This window comes from Miniopterus natalensis, chromosome 13 (genome assembly GCF_054644295.1).
Source record: "Miniopterus natalensis isolate mMinNat1 chromosome 13, mMinNat1.hap1, whole genome shotgun sequence".
Classification (NCBI taxonomy): Eukaryota; Metazoa; Chordata; class Mammalia; order Chiroptera; family Miniopteridae; genus Miniopterus; species Miniopterus natalensis.
Window position 1 is genome coordinate 18,156,128 of NC_142093.1, and position 17,213 is coordinate 18,173,340.

Below are 17,213 nucleotides of genomic sequence, written 5' to 3' on the forward strand. Positions count from 1 at the left end.
CTTCCAACCCAGAATCTTCATGAAAATCCCGTTTAAAAGCATGTCAGATTCACTATAAAAAGGGCTCAGATAGGTAGTTTAGCATAACCTAAGATACAGTTTCACTTAAAATGTGCTTTCATTTAAAGCTTCAGACCTCTTTCCTTCTTTCTTTGTTTTTGAAGAACTGCTTGAGACTATATTACTCTTACTTTATAGGTTAAATTTGTTTTTTCCTTGATAGTACCCATGATTTAGATTTATAAGGGTTTTTAAAATATACCAAAAAACTATTTCCAGAAGAAATAAACATTACCACTGCATGGTAAATCCGTATTTAATGCTTGTTTAAACTCTACTTAGCCCAAATCCTCTGACGTGTTAACCTAACCCAGTAAGAACTAAACTAGCTGCAGCAATTGAGTATAATGGAACTGCAATGACTCCAGTTTCCAGATAACAAGATTTCCTACTTTACCTTAGATGGTGAAGATTCCGCTGGGGCAGACTCTGGTCTTCTTCGTGGAGGAACTGGAGGGGGGACAGGCACTTCATCAGTGCCCTTGGTTAAGCTTATAGATGATACTGAAGCAGATCCTGTAGGATGTTAAAATTTTTAAAAAGGTCACAGGAATTTTATTTCACCTATTAATCCTGAAAAGGCTTAGTTGGAAACTGCTTATGTTTATTAAAAGAAATGTATAGAAGTATCGAAAGCAGTTCAATAAACCAATATCCAATAGTATTCCTTTATTAAAGCAAATTGCTATAAAAGCATGCAGAAATTTTTTTAGCAGAATTTTCAGGGGAAAAAAAAGCTGCCTAACATATTTTGTTGTTTTGCTTCTTGAACAAAATAACATTCCCACTGTTAACTTATAATTGGAATTTTTAAAATTTGGGTCTGTCAGACTGCTGAGAAAAACAGCAAACTATTAAAAACCTTTGGAATGATAATTTTTGTTAAGCTTTTGTGATGGGCTCCTTTTTCCCCTCTGACTTTATTAGTATAGAATTGTCCTGCCCTTACTAGATAATCCTTGGAATAAGTTTCTGATCTTAACCACTTTCCCAGTGTCTCTCCCCAGCAGTTCTCTCCAAGGATGCCAGGGAGAGAGAGAATCTAGTTTCTGTGGGAGGGGTCTCTCCTCATTTTGCTTAGATATAGGCTCTCCGTGGTAGGTAAGCAAAATCAGGTTCATCATAATCTAATCCAAAATTTTTAATTGTGATGAAGCTATTCAAGATGAGTGAAGCAGCCCTGATAATAAAAACAGAAATCACGCTAGAATCTACTGAACCTGATTTAAGAATGAGTTGATGAACTGGAACAATAAAAGTAAGTAAAGCTTCTAATTGGAACCTATCTTACAGACATTTATGATGACAAGGGCATAATATTTGAAAGGCATCACTTATTAAGTTGTCAGCTAGTTTACGAGCATTATAAAAAATATATGAAAAAATACTTAATCATTCAATATCATACAGGCAGTTTCTTTTTTCCTTTAAGCACTGACAGCTTTTATTTTGTCAATTAAATGTAACAATACAGAACTTAAAAAGAGTACTTTGTGTACTGATATTATTCAAACAAGCAATGTTTTGATCACCTACCTTTTTTTAAAAGAGACTATCTTAAGCTTATAATTAATATTTTTTGTTGTACATATTTTCAAATCATTTATATGAAGGACAGCAAAATACATTAACCTACTAGCTTAAAGATGATGGAATAATTTGGTGAATTGTTAGTTTACTTTAAAGTGAAAAGCAAATATCTATAATGGAACTTTATTTTTCTTAACAATGATTAATATTTAGGCGATATAATTTAAGTAGCTGCAATTATAAGATAGTTCTTCTAAATTCAAAAAATTCAGATTGTTATTTGCCTACAATCTGTGCTGTCGCCAGGCTAAGTGTATTTTGTGGTTTAGACACTGCACGTAGCTGCCAGCATTCCCATATGCGCATGCATGCTCTTGCTTTTTTATAAAGTTGAGCATTAAATATATTGAAACGCTATAGTTCGAAAAGAGAAATGGTTAAATGTGGAAGCCACCCATATAATACTGTTCTTTTAAAAGAGAAAAAGGTTTTATAAAAGCATGAAAAGTATATAAGTTGAAGCAAATCATTTATGATCAAAAGATAGCACAAGTGAAGGCCTCACTTCTAAGATGTTGCAAGCAAGGTACCAATACTGTCAGACTCAAAAAGAGTTTTAGCAGGAAAGGTTATACTTGGTTTAACTTTTAAAGCCAAAGCAAGAATTGAGTCTTAAACCAAATATACTAACTTGGGCCATGGGACAGTGTAACTTGGATAAAGACGGTATCGCTGCCTGTGAAAGGAAACAAGAAAAAGTAGATTTTTTTTCTTTCATTGATATATTCAACTCATCTGTAAAAGTTTATTTATGAGAAAAGTGTTACTTTTGTCATTCTTATTTAAAGAATGGTATAACAGTCTTTAGTAAAAGCTCATTACTACTTACTTTTGAGAAAAATAAAGAATAAAACTGAGTTACTATCATTGGGAATTTTGAATATTCCTTTTAGATTCACTACTTGATATAAATAATTAAAAGCATTCATGAGAAAACTAAAATATGTATATTAGTGGAAAACTTAAAAAATGTATAAACCCAATTTGAGTAAAGAATTCAGCTGGACATATAGAAGTATGTACTAAGATTCTGAAAACTCAAATTTGTGAAATAAGTAGTAAATAATGAATTCCTGTTATATAAATTATAAAATAAAAGGGAATTTCTTACTAATATTATTATGATGTATCTTTAAAAATGTTCTTGGGGCATATATTCTCATCATAAAATAATTACAGCTTTGGATATTACCAAACAAGCTTAAAAGTAATATAGCTTTTTCTCTTCTATATTCTTGAACACTTAAAAAAAAAAAATCAATCAATATTTGGTGCTTAGACACATTTTATACAGGCAATTCACTGATAAATTTAGAATTTCTAATTTCAGCAATGTTAATTATTTTAAGAAAAAATTTGGAATCATAAAAGTCAAAGCCCCAAGAGCAGTAAAGTAGAAAACCTGAGACAAAAGGCTAATCTATGCTGGTTTTAAATCAATATAGTCATTTATGGTGCACTGACTCAGATTACCAAGATAATAATATCCAAGAAAGTAAAATAATTCCTGTAACACTAGACCAAGCTGATTTTTTAAAATTCAAGTTTCTGTCTTGTTTTTGCAAACTAGGCAATAACTCATAATTTGGACCACTGTTTTTTCCAGCTTCTTTGGTCAGAACAAGGATAACTGTACATTCCAGGTTCAGTTGGCTATATATTAATTTGATTACTTATATAGATACAGTGGTCTTATTTCCCAGACAGCCCCAATTTCAAATAATCGAACATTATCTCCTTTCCATCTGTACTGATATTTGGAGGCCATGGTTACTAACGGATAGCAATACAGCTAATTCTAAAACATGCCCTTCTCAGAAGATTAAAATTCATTTTTATACTTTGATAGTAAATGAAGCTGTTGCTCTGTCAATGATTCTCTTTAATTATTTATTAGGCACCTATGACATACTAGCATTTACCTATGTCTGTACTCTCCACTTAGAAAGGAAATAAATGTGCCTCCTGGAGAGTAAGCCTCAGGAACATGGTGGTACACTTAGCACAACAAAGGAATAAAATCAAAACGCAAAGTGCGTATCAGCTACAAACTGCAGGCTCTTAGAAAGAACAATTATACCTATGCATACACACTTGTGCACACAGATGTGGACTTGGCTTTGATCCTATTTATAGATATAGCACAGGCTTAGATTCATGCATTTGGTAAATTTGGGGTACTTTTCTGATTTGTCACTTTAAATTAATTGCTTGGTCTCACTACCTGGAAAATGCTATAAAAAAATCTCTTAGAATTATACATGCTCTAATCAAGAAATAGATACTAGAAATTCTTGTCAGCTGGGTACCAAACACATTTATTGATAATGACTTAGGAACGAAATACAGTTAACTTTAAAATGTAGTATTAATTTGTTCAGTACAAATCCCAAACAAGGAACAGTGGTTCTTAATCTTGGTTGCACATTAGAATCCCCAGGGGATTATAATATATGGCCATGGTTGAAACCACTGTTGGGAGATACTCTCCAATTTATAAATGACTCATTCTTGAAATAGGAACATGCATTTTCTTATAGCAAAAAGTTATATAAATCATGGATAACTTCTTAAATTCACAAAAGCCTGTTAAGTGCATATGTATTTCAGATTAGTAACTAATCACCTACAACAATCTTCTATGAAGAAAATTCGTGCATTCTATGAAATGCTTGGAATACACCTTTTCTTGTCAAAGCTTCCCTTACAAGGGATGGAGCAAAAGCTCATCTGTAGCACAAAGATCAGGTCAGACCGCTGGCTCCCGTTTATGACTAGGCAGCCTTCAAACAGGAAGTACCAAGAGCACCTCATCCTCTCCTCCTTGCTACAGCAGCAGAAACAGAGCAGTGAGCTGGGTGGTCTTTTCCCTTTTCCCAGCCAACTGTCGTCATCACCTGAGGTGGACCTGGCCAGGGCAGGGCTCTGAATGTGAGGGTGTATGTAGCAGCACTAAATAGGTGGCCAGTTTCCTTCCCTCTCTATCTTCACCACAAAGCTTTCCATGGCCATTCTTGCCCATTCTGTTGTTACCTTTGTGTAAATTTCTACAGCATTTATGCCTTCACCACTCATTAGCATTTTGCCAAGCACTTATACATCTTCTCTGGTAAAGCTTGCAATCTTACTGAGAGGTGAAAAATAATCATAGTGCAATGAGAACCACAGCATTTAACAATGGTTAAGCATTTAACTATGGTTTTCTTTGTACTATGATTATTTTTTAATCTCTCAGTAAGATTGTAAGTTTTACCAAAGAAGATGTGTAAGTCCTTGGCAAGGGGTGACATATACAAGAGATACTGGCTGACTAAATTAATTACTGGTTTTAAAGTAAACTATTATGAAGCAAAAAAGTAAGAAGCAAAAAAGTACTATTATAACTAATCAAAATTCTAGTCAAACTTGGCCTTTTGAAAAACATAAGCAGTGGAACTTTCTGCTTTTTATTGAGTGGAATATGTTCAGATGACATAAGAAGGTATGTGCAGCAGCTCTTGGCTGCCAGGCCCTAGGGAAAAAGGAAATAGGTAGGTATTCACTCTGGTGGGACACAGTAGCAAGTTGGATGCTCTGGTAAACCCCTCCCCACCCAGTACTGGCAGATCTGTTAAGCAGAAGTGGGGTCTAAGGCAGATGAAGACCTTTAACACACATACACCACTGGTAAATTTTAAGAGACTAATTGAGCATACAGATGGTTTTATATTATGCTGGTTTATTTCATTTCAAAACCAGTTATTTTTACTTTTACTAAGGGCAAAGGGATCAGTAATAGGGTTTTCTTTATCACAAAGAAAGAAATTGAGAAAACCCTCAAGGCTAAGATTACTACAATGATTTCTGGAACAATGGTTTCCCCACTTGTCCTGCTATTTAAGTTCATGCCGTTCCACGGCTGCCTATGACGAAGCAAGGATCCAGAGCACTGCATTCCAAAAGGCTCCTCTTCCATTTGATTACCATTTACAGATTTAGTACAAACAGGGAATGTAGCCTGCTTATTTTCTGTTTTTCCACCTTTTCCATTTTTAGCTACTTCTTAAACTAAGAGAAGCAGAATTTGCAATTGATGGCTTTCATATGATTTCATTAATTTACGTATGTGGGAATCTTTATAATAGAGATGTTAGCCATATGCCCTTGGGAAAAAGCCCTGCAAACAGTTAAAATGGGTCAGAATAAGTAATGATTTTAGGTCAGACAAACTGCAAATAGAGCTGGTTTTATTTTATTACTTAACTTAGGTGGTTGGCAAGTTGGGGAAAATTAATGGGATTTTTTAAACTGGTGTTTATTTGAACTTATCATCAAGAATATCTGATAGCTTACTATGTGAATAACAAGACTCCATAATCCTCAGTAGCGAAATAAAGCCAAGATATAGTACTTTTCAAAACAAATACACTTTAGGTGGCATAAAGCAAGACAAACTGCCTGGTAACTACAAATATACTATAACAGGAATAAATAAATAAATAGGATTCTGGACCAAATCTCAAAATAATATACCTCCAAAGAATAATTTCAAGTTGATTTTTGTTAAAAAGTTAGATCCTCTGAGTTGGAAGAAACCTTAAATCTAGTTTGGTCCCCAGAAGGCTCAGAAAAAGTATTTTACCTAAAATCAGAAAGCACACTAGCAGACTGGAATGACAACCCAGGATTCCTAACTCCTACATCAGTGATTCTCAACCTCCTCCCCGTAATAATGTCATGCTGCCTCTGAATATTGGATTCTATTCTGTTAAATACTAGGGTGGAATTGGATCTGCACATTGAGCTAAGACAGCCACTGGGAAGAACATATGGAAGTGGTTGTAAGGGGGTTAAAGGTGATTCAAGTTTTGATTTAATAATGAACAAAAAAAGGTTGTGTGTTCTAGAGCTTTAAAACTCAGTATGAGCCCTAGTCGGTTTGGTTCAGTGGTTAGAGTGTTGCCCTGCAGACTGAGGGGTCCCAGGTTTGATTCCAGTTAAGGGCATGTACCTCGGTTGCAGGCTCTCTCCCCAGCCCCAATTAGGTATGTGCAGGAGGCAACCAATCAATGTCTCTCATATCCATTTTCTCTCTCTCCCTCTCTCTCTCTTTCTCTCTCCCCTTCCCTTCCTCCCCTCTGAAAAGCAATGGAAAAAATATCCTTAGATAATTAAAAAACAAACAAAAAACTCTGTATGAAATTTGTTAGATAATTAATAGAAGTAGGGGGATCTATATATAACAGGTAGCTTCTTCAAAGGGCTATAGCTGAGCTATACAGTTCGGTCGCCACTGGCAACATGTGGTTATTAAGCATCTGAATATGGCTAGTCCAAATTTTGAGATATGCTGTAGGTATAAAATACATACTGGATTTTGAAGATTTAGAACAAAAAGAGAGTGTAAAAAAATCTCATAATAAATTTTTACATTGATTTCATGTTGAAATGACAATATTTTACAGATACTGGGTTAAAGAAATATATTAAAATTAATTTCACCTAATTCTTTTTGCTTTTTTTTAATGTGATTATAGAACATTCAGAGTTACACATGTGGCTCATATTAAACTTTATTGGATAGTACTGATCTAGAAATAAGAAAGGGATAAGCAATAGTGCGAAGTCTGAGGTCTGTGTGGCTGGGCTTGCAAGCACAGGCAGTGCACTGCCGCCACTGTGTGCAACCTGCTGGATGGTGTAGACCGAGAAAGGCTAAGTAGGAGTTTGAATCTGATACACTACGGAGTTAAAAACTACACGGTCTTTTTAAGGGAAAAGGTCTGGTGGGAAGGGAATGATGCACTGAGTAGCATTCATATAATTTTGAGGGCAGCATTTAAAAGTGCTGGACTGACATTCCTTACAGGTTTTAGGAATTAGCTTTGTTTCCTCTGGATATGACAGATGCATTTTAAATTCAACAAATGCCCAAATGAAGTTGAAATTAGCAATTTCATCACCAGGTCTTTCAGTAAAATATAATAAATTTAAGGAGGACTGTTCCAACAAATTTTTTAAAAATTATAGGTTGCTGGAGTTTAGAATTTGTTTTATATTTCTATAATATCTTTTGAAATGGCATTTCATTTGTCCACAAATTTACAAAAAATTAAAATTTATACAGGTTCTTTTTTACCTCTAAACACATATAATACTAACAATTACTTTAAAGCACTTAAAATTTTAGCACCTACTTGAGTGAAAAGGGCTTGAATGATCAGAATCAAATACGCTGCAAACATCTGTGGTACTAGAAGCACCAGAAGCAGGAGGAGGTGTTAACGGTGTTCTTGGAGAATTTGGTGCAGATGCTGTACTTTCTGTTTCACTTTCAGGGATCCTACTATAACTAATTTTCCTTGGCTCCTGCTGCAGCGGTGTGGGATGTCTCATGGTACCTGGTCTTGGGTTTGATGGACGAACACCAGGAGATTTTAGGGGATAGTTATATTTTTTTGGCTGTAGACATAAAAAACAAAAAACCCACAATACTTATGACATCATAATAGAAAGGAAGGTTTTTCTATATATGCCTGATAAAATTCAACTAATATCTAGAAAAACCATATACCACCAATGAAGAATTTACACAATCATTCAAATTAAACTGTTCAAGCTAAAGCGTTAACATCCCATTTCCATAAAGCTTTGACTATCTAAATTATTAGGGAATGAATTTCTTTAAATAACAGAGTCTTAATCCTATAAATACCAGAGTATTTGTTATTTTAATATTTTTGGATGGAAATCTTTCTAAGATATGCCATATATTTCTCTGGTTTTTAAAACAGATTATGTTGAACTGGCTTAACCTTCCTGAAAAAGCCAGGATCATTATTATGAACTATGACACCTTACTACGCTGTAATACAGTGATGCCACCAGGATCACTTGAACTATTTACAAATGCAATACATTGCCTGAGTTTTCATCTGTGTATTTATGTTAGTTTTATGGAATTTTCTTACAGAGTGATCATTTCTCAGTGATATAAGCATGCCTCCTTGGAGCAGACTATATAACTATTTACAATTTGCTGCTGTTAATCCACCTTTTAAAAAACTGTTTTAGGCCTTGAGACATATTCTTGTGAGGTAATCACATAAGCTTTAATTCACAGATATTTTGAGATTTATCTTGGTTACTTAGAAGCCATTTATGTTTACTTCTTGATTCTTGACTTACTTATGAATCAGAGATTATATTCAGATCAGTGAGGTGATGATACTGTACATGAATTTGGCCAGGCACTGACAAGTAATAAAAAACAATGGAAACTTTATTTTCCCCCTAAAATTATCTTTAGCCAAACCTCATAAGTCATTACTTTTTTTAAAAAGTCGTAAGGATATTTGTTTATTATAAGTAAATTAATATAAATTAATCATATTTCCTGCCCTTAAAATCTTGAGCCCTGGCCAGTGTGGCTTGGTTGATTGGACCTCGTCCTGTGCACCGAGGGGTTGCTGGTTCGATTCCAGGTTGGGGCACATGCCCGGGTTGTGGGCTTGATTCCCTGTGGAGGGTGTGCAGGAGGCAGCCAATCATTGTTTCACTCTCATATCAATGTTTCTCTCTCCCTCTCCCTTCCTCTCTCTCTAAAAATCAATAAATTATTCTTTAAAAAAACATTTTTTTAAATCTTGAATAATTGTTTAAAAAAATAAAATCTTTCATATTTGTCTAATTTTTTCATCTATCATATCAGGATTTATTCAGATTAACATTACTTCTCATTTATTTTGAACCAAGTGGGATATTCCTGAGCATAATTAAGCACTTACTCATTACTTTAATCCATCACATGTGTACCTCATCACAAACACCTTTATAGAAAACTAATCTGTATAACATCTATGGTAGTGATGGCATCACCAGATGTAGATGACAAATGAGACAATATTTAAATGTAAAAGAAATATAAATATATGAATGCTTACAAATCTTGGGAGAGGCTTAGGGTTTCGTGGTTCTATTTCTAGGGATTTGTTGAAAAGATAATCTGTAAATTCTTTTTCCATGCTATTTCCCATTGGATTCAAGTTTTCAAAGAACCTCTAAAATAAATGCAAAGAAACAATTATTAATATTAAATATTTTAAATTGAGTTTGAAATTCATGAAAATAATTTAAGAAAACATTTAACATAAGAAAATATGAATTATTTAAGTTTTATTTTCCTTCTTTTCTATAAAATAAACCTGCCTTTCATCAGGCAGTTTATAAACTTAATCAGAAATATTATCCTCAAATAATTCAACTTACCTTGATATCTGATTCTACTCGTAGACAATAAGGCTGGTTTTGGTACTGCTGGATCTCTCCTGTTATTTCTGCCACTTTCCTCCTTTTGCTAAAGTTTATAAGCTCTTTTCCATGCCTTTTTAGAACCTCAGGGTTGCCTTCTTCTGTTTTCAAGATATTAGTTAGATAAATTCCTAAAAGATATAATGAAATTATTTCAAGGATAAAGAAGGAGAAAGCTAGTTTTTTCTTTCTTAGTAAGTGTAGTGATTTTACACTGTACCATCTCAATCACCGTAACCAAAGAATCAAGGCACAGAGTTCCATTCTATGAAAAAGAACAAGCTAAGTAATATCAAGAGAAAGATTTTTATGAGTGTCAAATTCTTCTGTGGCAAACTGAAGTTTTATAAATACCCCCAAAAAAGGGTGACCAAGTTTAACAAAATTAATACATTTTTCAGTAGGAATAACTAATTTTCCATACCTGCCAAACAACATATTATTTGACATAAGTCACGGCTTTATAAAAGGAACTTTATAACACGCATTTTTGGCAAAAGGGGAAAATGTTAAATTTAGAGGACCACATCTGCTGCTTACTCAGCTCTTGATTCCCCACCAGAGGTGGTTAGGATTTGTAATTCACAGGTAGTACTGTTTGGATAGGCTTACTCATGGATATGTGGAAGGATCTGCAAGCCTATCAAGCACAGGACTGCATATAATTTACGTATATTCTGGTCTTCAGTACTTTTAGAGTTATGACAACCTGATCATTGAGCTGTTTCCTCATCACTGCAGGCTGTGCGCTGGGTGAGGAGAATGAAAAACATAACAGGCACTTCAGTTCTCTACACAGCCCTCTGGTGCCAGGAGCACTTGAGTTTCATTCTGTTCTAACATAAAGGTTCTGGAGCCAACTCTGTGTTCTGCTTGTGTGATCTTGTACAAGTTACTTAGCCTCTCTGTGCCTTGGTTTTCTCATCTATAAAATGAGGACAGGAGGGTTGTTGTGAGAAACAAATGCATATATAGGCTTAGGACAGGGCCTAACAAAAGTAAATGCTTAATTAGCTACGTTTGTCATTGCTGAAGCTGTTGTTGCTATTCTTGCCTACTCTCTTATGCTTCTGCCTTATCCCTTAAAGTACTGGCCGTGATGCTTTGGGGTGAAAAAGAGAGTGTGAATATCTGAATTCATTCACTCAGGACACACGCACTGAGTCTCTGCTCTATGCCAAGCACTGCATTAGGTACTGCAGATTCAAAGATGAACAAGACATACAGTCCATGACCTCAAGGAATTTAGAGTTTTGAACATGGGCTTCTGCAGTACAATCTGTTAAGTGCTATATTAGTACTAACACATAAGATGCTATGAAAGCACAAAGGAGGTGTGCTTATCTTTACCTTGAGCTGGTAGAAGTAGAAAAGGCAACACAGATGAGGTGATGCTTAAAATAAGTCTCAAAACATGAATATAAATTTAATAAGTAGAGTAAGATGGATGGGCAATTCTAAGCAAAGTAGCAACGCGTATGAAGGGGCTGGTTTGTGATGAAGCTTGGAAGAGATACTCAGAGATAGCATGTTGATTTGTATGGCTAGACCACAGGGGTCTGATGTGCGGAGAGGAAGAGTGGCAGAATACGAAGGCAGACACAGGAAAGGATTAGGAGTTCTAATCCCTTCTCCATCACTTCAGGTTTTACACTGGATGAGAAGGAGAATGAACAAAATAACAGGCACTTCAGTTCCAATCATATTAGTGGTCCTAAATGATTTTGTGGTACAGGCATACTTTTCAATACTAGAATTTTGGCCACATTCCTGAAAAGATAAATGACTCAGGATCAATAGTGAACAAGTCAGCAATAATGAAACATAACAGACGTCAATGCCTGTTTGATTCCAGAAAGTACCCAGTTTTGTGCTTGAATGACTGAATGGGTAGTGGTGTAATGACCCACACTGGGAACATGGGAGATGAGAAGTTATGAGATGTCGAAAGTGTTAAAAGTATACTTGAATGAAGTTGTGAAATGCTTACAAGTGGCATTTTGGTAGAGCTCAGGATGAAATCTGGAAATTATTCTATGACAAATTGATGGCTAGTTAAAAGAAGTGAACAAAGAGGTGGCATCCAAACTTCGTTGATTGTTTACTACATCAGTAATAAATGTTTAAACACACATCCTCAATATATAGAAACATAATTTTTGAATAAAAAATGTAGAACAAATATACTGTTAAAGCTTATTTTTTTTCAATAGATCATTTTATATACCCTGTGGAGACAGTTGTTTTAGGGAGATGGAAAGCAGAGCATTATGATATAAACAATGAAGAGTGAGGTTTCACCTTTTTGCTCATGCTTTTCCCAACCCTGCAGGAGAAAGTGGCTCCTCGGGGTTCTAGGTTCCCATAGCGCTTTGTTCACACTTCAATTTATACATCTCTACAATACAGTATTATATCTACTCCATGGTACTGCAATTTATTTTTCTGCTCTTTCAAGGAGGCTTATTGAGGGTAAGAATATGTTTTATTTGCCTCTAATCTAACACCTAGCCCAGGGCCTGGCACATCACATGGAAGCATCCAACAAATGCTTCTGAATGCATGAAAGGATGCAAGAGACATGTAGTCAATTCTAAAATGGCAGGAAAGCAAGAGCAGAGATGAAACAAACTGGCAAGAAAGAGACAGGACACAAAATTAGAGCTGTGTAAGAGGAAAGAGCAAAGCCAATGCTACAGGTTTGGAGACTGTGCAGAGAGGTGAGACTTGGTTGAAGGAGGAATCAACATCCTTTGACCTTAGAATAAATGTTAGTTTGCATATACATATACGTATTCTACCTATGAGTAAAACATTTTAGTGTATGGAGGAAAACTGGGATACAGACCAGTCTGGCAGAGCGTTGGAAGGAGAAATTGCCTGACTTTTATTCTGTAAATGGTACAGTGCCAGCAAAGACCTGAATAAAAATTCTGGCAAGAGGAAGAGGAAGTAAAAGTGTTAGATACTACCCCTGACCCTCCCATACAGGGGAAACCAGTATATAGAATTCAGGATAAGAATCTGGAAGAAGTATAAACAAGACGGAATGAAGCAGCAGCAATAACATATGGCCCTACCCACTGGGTCAGAGCCATGAAAGGTGGCCTGGCTAACTTCGGGGACTGATAACCTTTAGCTTTGGAATAGCAAAAATCTTCTTAGAGCAGCAGAACTGAATAGGGACAGTTCAGATAAACTGCCTTAAAAGAGCAGAGGCTCAACAACTAGGAAGACAAGCAGAAATGGGTAGGAAGGTTGGCTGGTAGGCTGTCTGTACCTATCAAACTCCCCCACGTGTCTATTCACTCACTAAGTCATACTGCTCACCTTAAGACACATGAATTATACTCTAAATACAGGTCTGAAACGTCCTGTCTTCACATGACATGTTATGAAGGATAGTTATGTTAGTTCATCTGAGAGAGAATACTTTGGAGAGTTTAATTTGTGTGAATAAATGCCCACCAGTCAGGGTACTGGGGTTGCAGGGACCAAATTGTAAGTCCAGTGAACAGGCCCTGAAGTTTCTTTTTACCTCTGTGTACCAGAGGCTGTAGGGTATCATGAATAGCATGACTCTGAGCCCAGTAAGTACTATGTATTTTTCACTTTTTCTAAGTACCTGACACAGTTTCTGACACTTAGTAAATAATCAAAAAATATTTGTCGACAGATTGAATGAAATGAACATCACACCCACACAGGTCCTTCCCCAGGCTCCCTTGTATGATTGGCACTACAGTCACTATACATGCATAGACTTTAATATTTTACCAGAAAGGGAAAATAAATGACTCAATAGTTTTATCAATAATTTATGGGGGCAAAGTCTTTAGGAAAACAGCATAAATAAATGATAAAAAATAATACATGACATATAAAACAAAATCAGAGAGAATTATTAAGTTTGAGATTCTATCTTTTTGAAGATATATAAAATATATACAGATAAGTAAATGGCTAGGAGAAAATATACCACATGCTAAAAAGACTGAACACCAGACATAGGACAGAGATCATCATTTTTGTAAGCATTCAGAGGAAGAATCATCAGAGCACATATACAGGCAGAGAAAAGAAGCCAGTGTGAAAGAGGCAGCATTGTATCAAATGGCTGCCCAGAGGGATATAAAAATTGGAATGTCTAGATTAGGCTTGATCTTAAAAGGTTCTAACAGAGAACAATTGTAAGAGGACACAGGTGCTAAATACAGGGTGTCCCAAAAATTGTACACACACTTTGAATAATTATAAAGGCAGTGTTTATTAAAATACATTTCATTTTCAAAATTGAGCTAAAGTTAAAGTGTGTATACATTTTTGGGGACACCTGTATTTGTTAAATAAGCATTTTCTGCTGGTATATTACAAGTGTAAACTCAGTCATTTAATGAAATAAGTGTCTTGCTTTATCCAGAAACACAATAAAAATTCAAGAAGAAATGCTCACCAAAGAAAGGCACACATGGTGGATTTATAGACCTGAGTTTTGCCAAATATTTCTTATAATGATCTTCACTTAATTCATGAGCTTCTTCTAAAATTTTCTTTTGGCGACTTGGTATTTGCTACAATAAAAAAATGATATACAGGGAGCATAAGTTTACAAAAGGAATCAAAGTTTTTTCCATAAAATTCCAGACTAAGAGTAAAGCCCAATCACAACTATATCAGTTTAATTCTAAGACTAATAATACTGGCTATCTTCATTGGCCCTAGTACAAACTTAAAGGTGGGGGGGGGGGGGGGGGTGGTGGTGGTGGGGTGTGTGTGTGTGTGTGTGTGTGTGTGTGTGTGTGTGTGTGTGTGTGTGTGTGTGAAATTTGGTTTCTCTCTCCATTCCTCACATAATTATGTGACCATAATTGCACATTACATTACAAATTAAGTGCTGAAAGCATTTTCTTCTTCTAACTATGAATGCATTTTAATGAGAATGCCTAATTTAAAAAGAGCAACCAATTCAATTCAAAATTTAGATAATTCCATCGTTTAAACTGTTACTGAAAGACAGGTGAGGCACTTAAAAATTAAAAATCATAATTGTTAAAATCCTGATTCTGAGAAAAGGAAATTTAAGTTCATTAAAATAAAACACCTATACAAACCTACCTCAAATGTGTGATCTAGCCTGTAAACAGGTGATGAATTCATAGCACTGACAACTTCAAGGACACCATTGAAGTTGTTGAGCTCTTGAAAGACTTGCAGAATCTCAATTATTCGACTCACCACAGCTACTCTTTCTTCTAAGTTTTCAGTTTCTACGATACATCTGGAAATCAAAGATAAAAATGAATTAAAAAATTTGGAGTTTTCCCAACAAAGATATGATTTAAAGAACTTAGTAAATACCCTAATTAGAGTGGGGAGTAACTGCAGAGATTATTAATTCAGAATGACAGGCTAATAGTAGGAGACTGAAAGGTAAGGCAGTGCCTTGATACTCAAGTACCCTGCTCTTCACTCTCTTCCAGACTGATCCCACCAACCAGCCAATCATTCTCCTACTGTATTTGGTGTATCCTCTCTCAGCATTAGAATCAACTGATGAGTCTGACATCTTACTGAATGTATGCTGGTTTAGGGGATGTGGGTGTGTTCTACGGGAATTTATTCTAAAATTCAAGAATTTTGTGCTTCCCATTCTTCATCTAATTGGAGGATTTTAGTGATTAATTTCTTTCTTTGATATACAAAAATAACTAGCTACATTTATAGGAACAGCTCTTTACATAAGCATTATAACGTTAAAAATTCAATGGAATTATTTTACCACAATCAAGAATAAAAATTTTTTAATTACTTAGAAAAAAAGTCAATGAGAATAAAAGCACTTCAATATCAAGACTCCCTGGAAAGTGTGTGTGTGTGTATACCACACACACACACACACACACACACACACACACACACACACATTCTGGTAAAGATCTAAAAGGAAGTGTACTATACTAAAAAAAAAATTCCTCGTGGACATTTACTCTCCAGTTCTAATATTAGAGAGAGAATTTATTTACTAATTAATTATCAGTAAGGAAAAAGACATTTTAAACTTGACTTTCAATAATATAATATTAAACACCTTATAATTGAAGAAAAAATAGAATACATAACTTGAAAAAAGAAATATAAATCAATGTTAAACATTTTTAAAAAATATATAAAGTTGCAGATACATTATTCTCTGATGAAGCTGGTCTGACACTAAGAAAAACAAGCATTGCAAAACTACCAAAATTAATCTGCCTTATTATCAAATAAAACATAACATGTTTATGTGTTTAAAGCATTAGCTAGATTTCTACAAATATATTATATTCTAGGTAGCTAGTTAGTTGGACATTTAAAAAGGTTATAAGTATAATGTATTTACATCTTTTATTTAACTATTTCAGTTGATATTAACTAGGCATACAAACTGAGCTCACCTGTGCAGCTTTTGTAAGAACCAGGTAAGTCTGGAGTGGTTTAGCCATAGGTGACCCCAATTCTAATGCACATCCATGGCTAAGAACCACTGTGGCAAATGAATAAGAATCTTTCACATTAAAAAGGGAGATATTGGAACCCTTGTACACCACTGACAGTGGGAATGCAAAACGGTGTAGGTGCTAGGGAAACAGTATGGAGAGTCCTCAAATCATTAAAAATAGAACTACCATTTGATTCAGCAATCCCACTTCTGGGAATTTATCCAAAAGTACTGAAATCAGGATCTCGAAGATATATTAGCACTCTCATGTTCATTGCCATACTGTTCACCACAGCTAAGGCGTGGACGCAGCCTAACGTCCCCCCGTGAGAGAGCGGATAAGGAACGTGGTGCGTGCGTGCAACACAGCTGCTGCAGGGACCCTGCGCAGGCAACAGTGTGGAGGCGCTGAGCACCTCCTACTGACAGCAGTGAGTCAGTCACAGCGACAAACACTGCATGTTTTATCTGAATTAGTCAGACTCACAGAAGCCAAGAACAGAATGGTGGTTGCCAAAGGCATGGGGAGTGAAAAATGGGGTACTGATAATCAACACGTATAATAGTTATACAAGATGAATACATTCTAGAGATCGCTGTACAACATTATGCCTACAGATAACAATGCTGTGTTGTACACTGAAAAAAATCTGTTAACGGTAAATCTCATGTTAAGTGTTAATACAATTTTAAAAAAGGAAAAAGAGCAGGAAACGGCCTTCTCAGTAATCTTTTAAAAAAAAATAGGACAGAAATGAAATGGTCTCTATGTCTGATCAGTTATATTTTCTCTTTA

At 35.2% G+C, this 17,213-nt stretch overlaps 1 protein-coding gene across 7 annotated transcripts in view; it reads right to left on the minus strand.

Annotated features, from left to right (window-relative positions):
• SOS1 (SOS Ras/Rac guanine nucleotide exchange factor 1) overlaps window positions 1–17,213 on the minus strand; it is a 108,503-nt gene that overhangs the window by 6,573 nt on the left and 84,717 nt on the right. For 5 of the 7 annotated variants that reach the window (XM_087823491.1, XM_087823493.1, XM_087823490.1 and 2 more), the window contains 7 exons: window positions 15,055–15,217; window positions 14,393–14,510; window positions 9,898–10,070; window positions 9,573–9,689; window positions 7,827–8,091; window positions 2,282–2,326; window positions 458–576 (listed from right to left, as the gene is read on the minus strand). In XM_087823491.1, coding sequence (XP_087679617.1) covers window positions 458–576; window positions 2,282–2,326; window positions 7,827–8,091; window positions 9,573–9,689; window positions 9,898–10,070; window positions 14,393–14,510; window positions 15,055–15,217 — 1,000 coding nt within the window. The remainder of the gene's footprint in view (window positions 1–457; window positions 577–2,281; window positions 2,327–7,826; window positions 8,092–9,572; window positions 9,690–9,897; window positions 10,071–14,392; window positions 14,511–15,054; window positions 15,218–17,213) is intronic. The other 2 variants (XM_087823489.1, XM_087823492.1) reach the window with 2 other exon arrangements.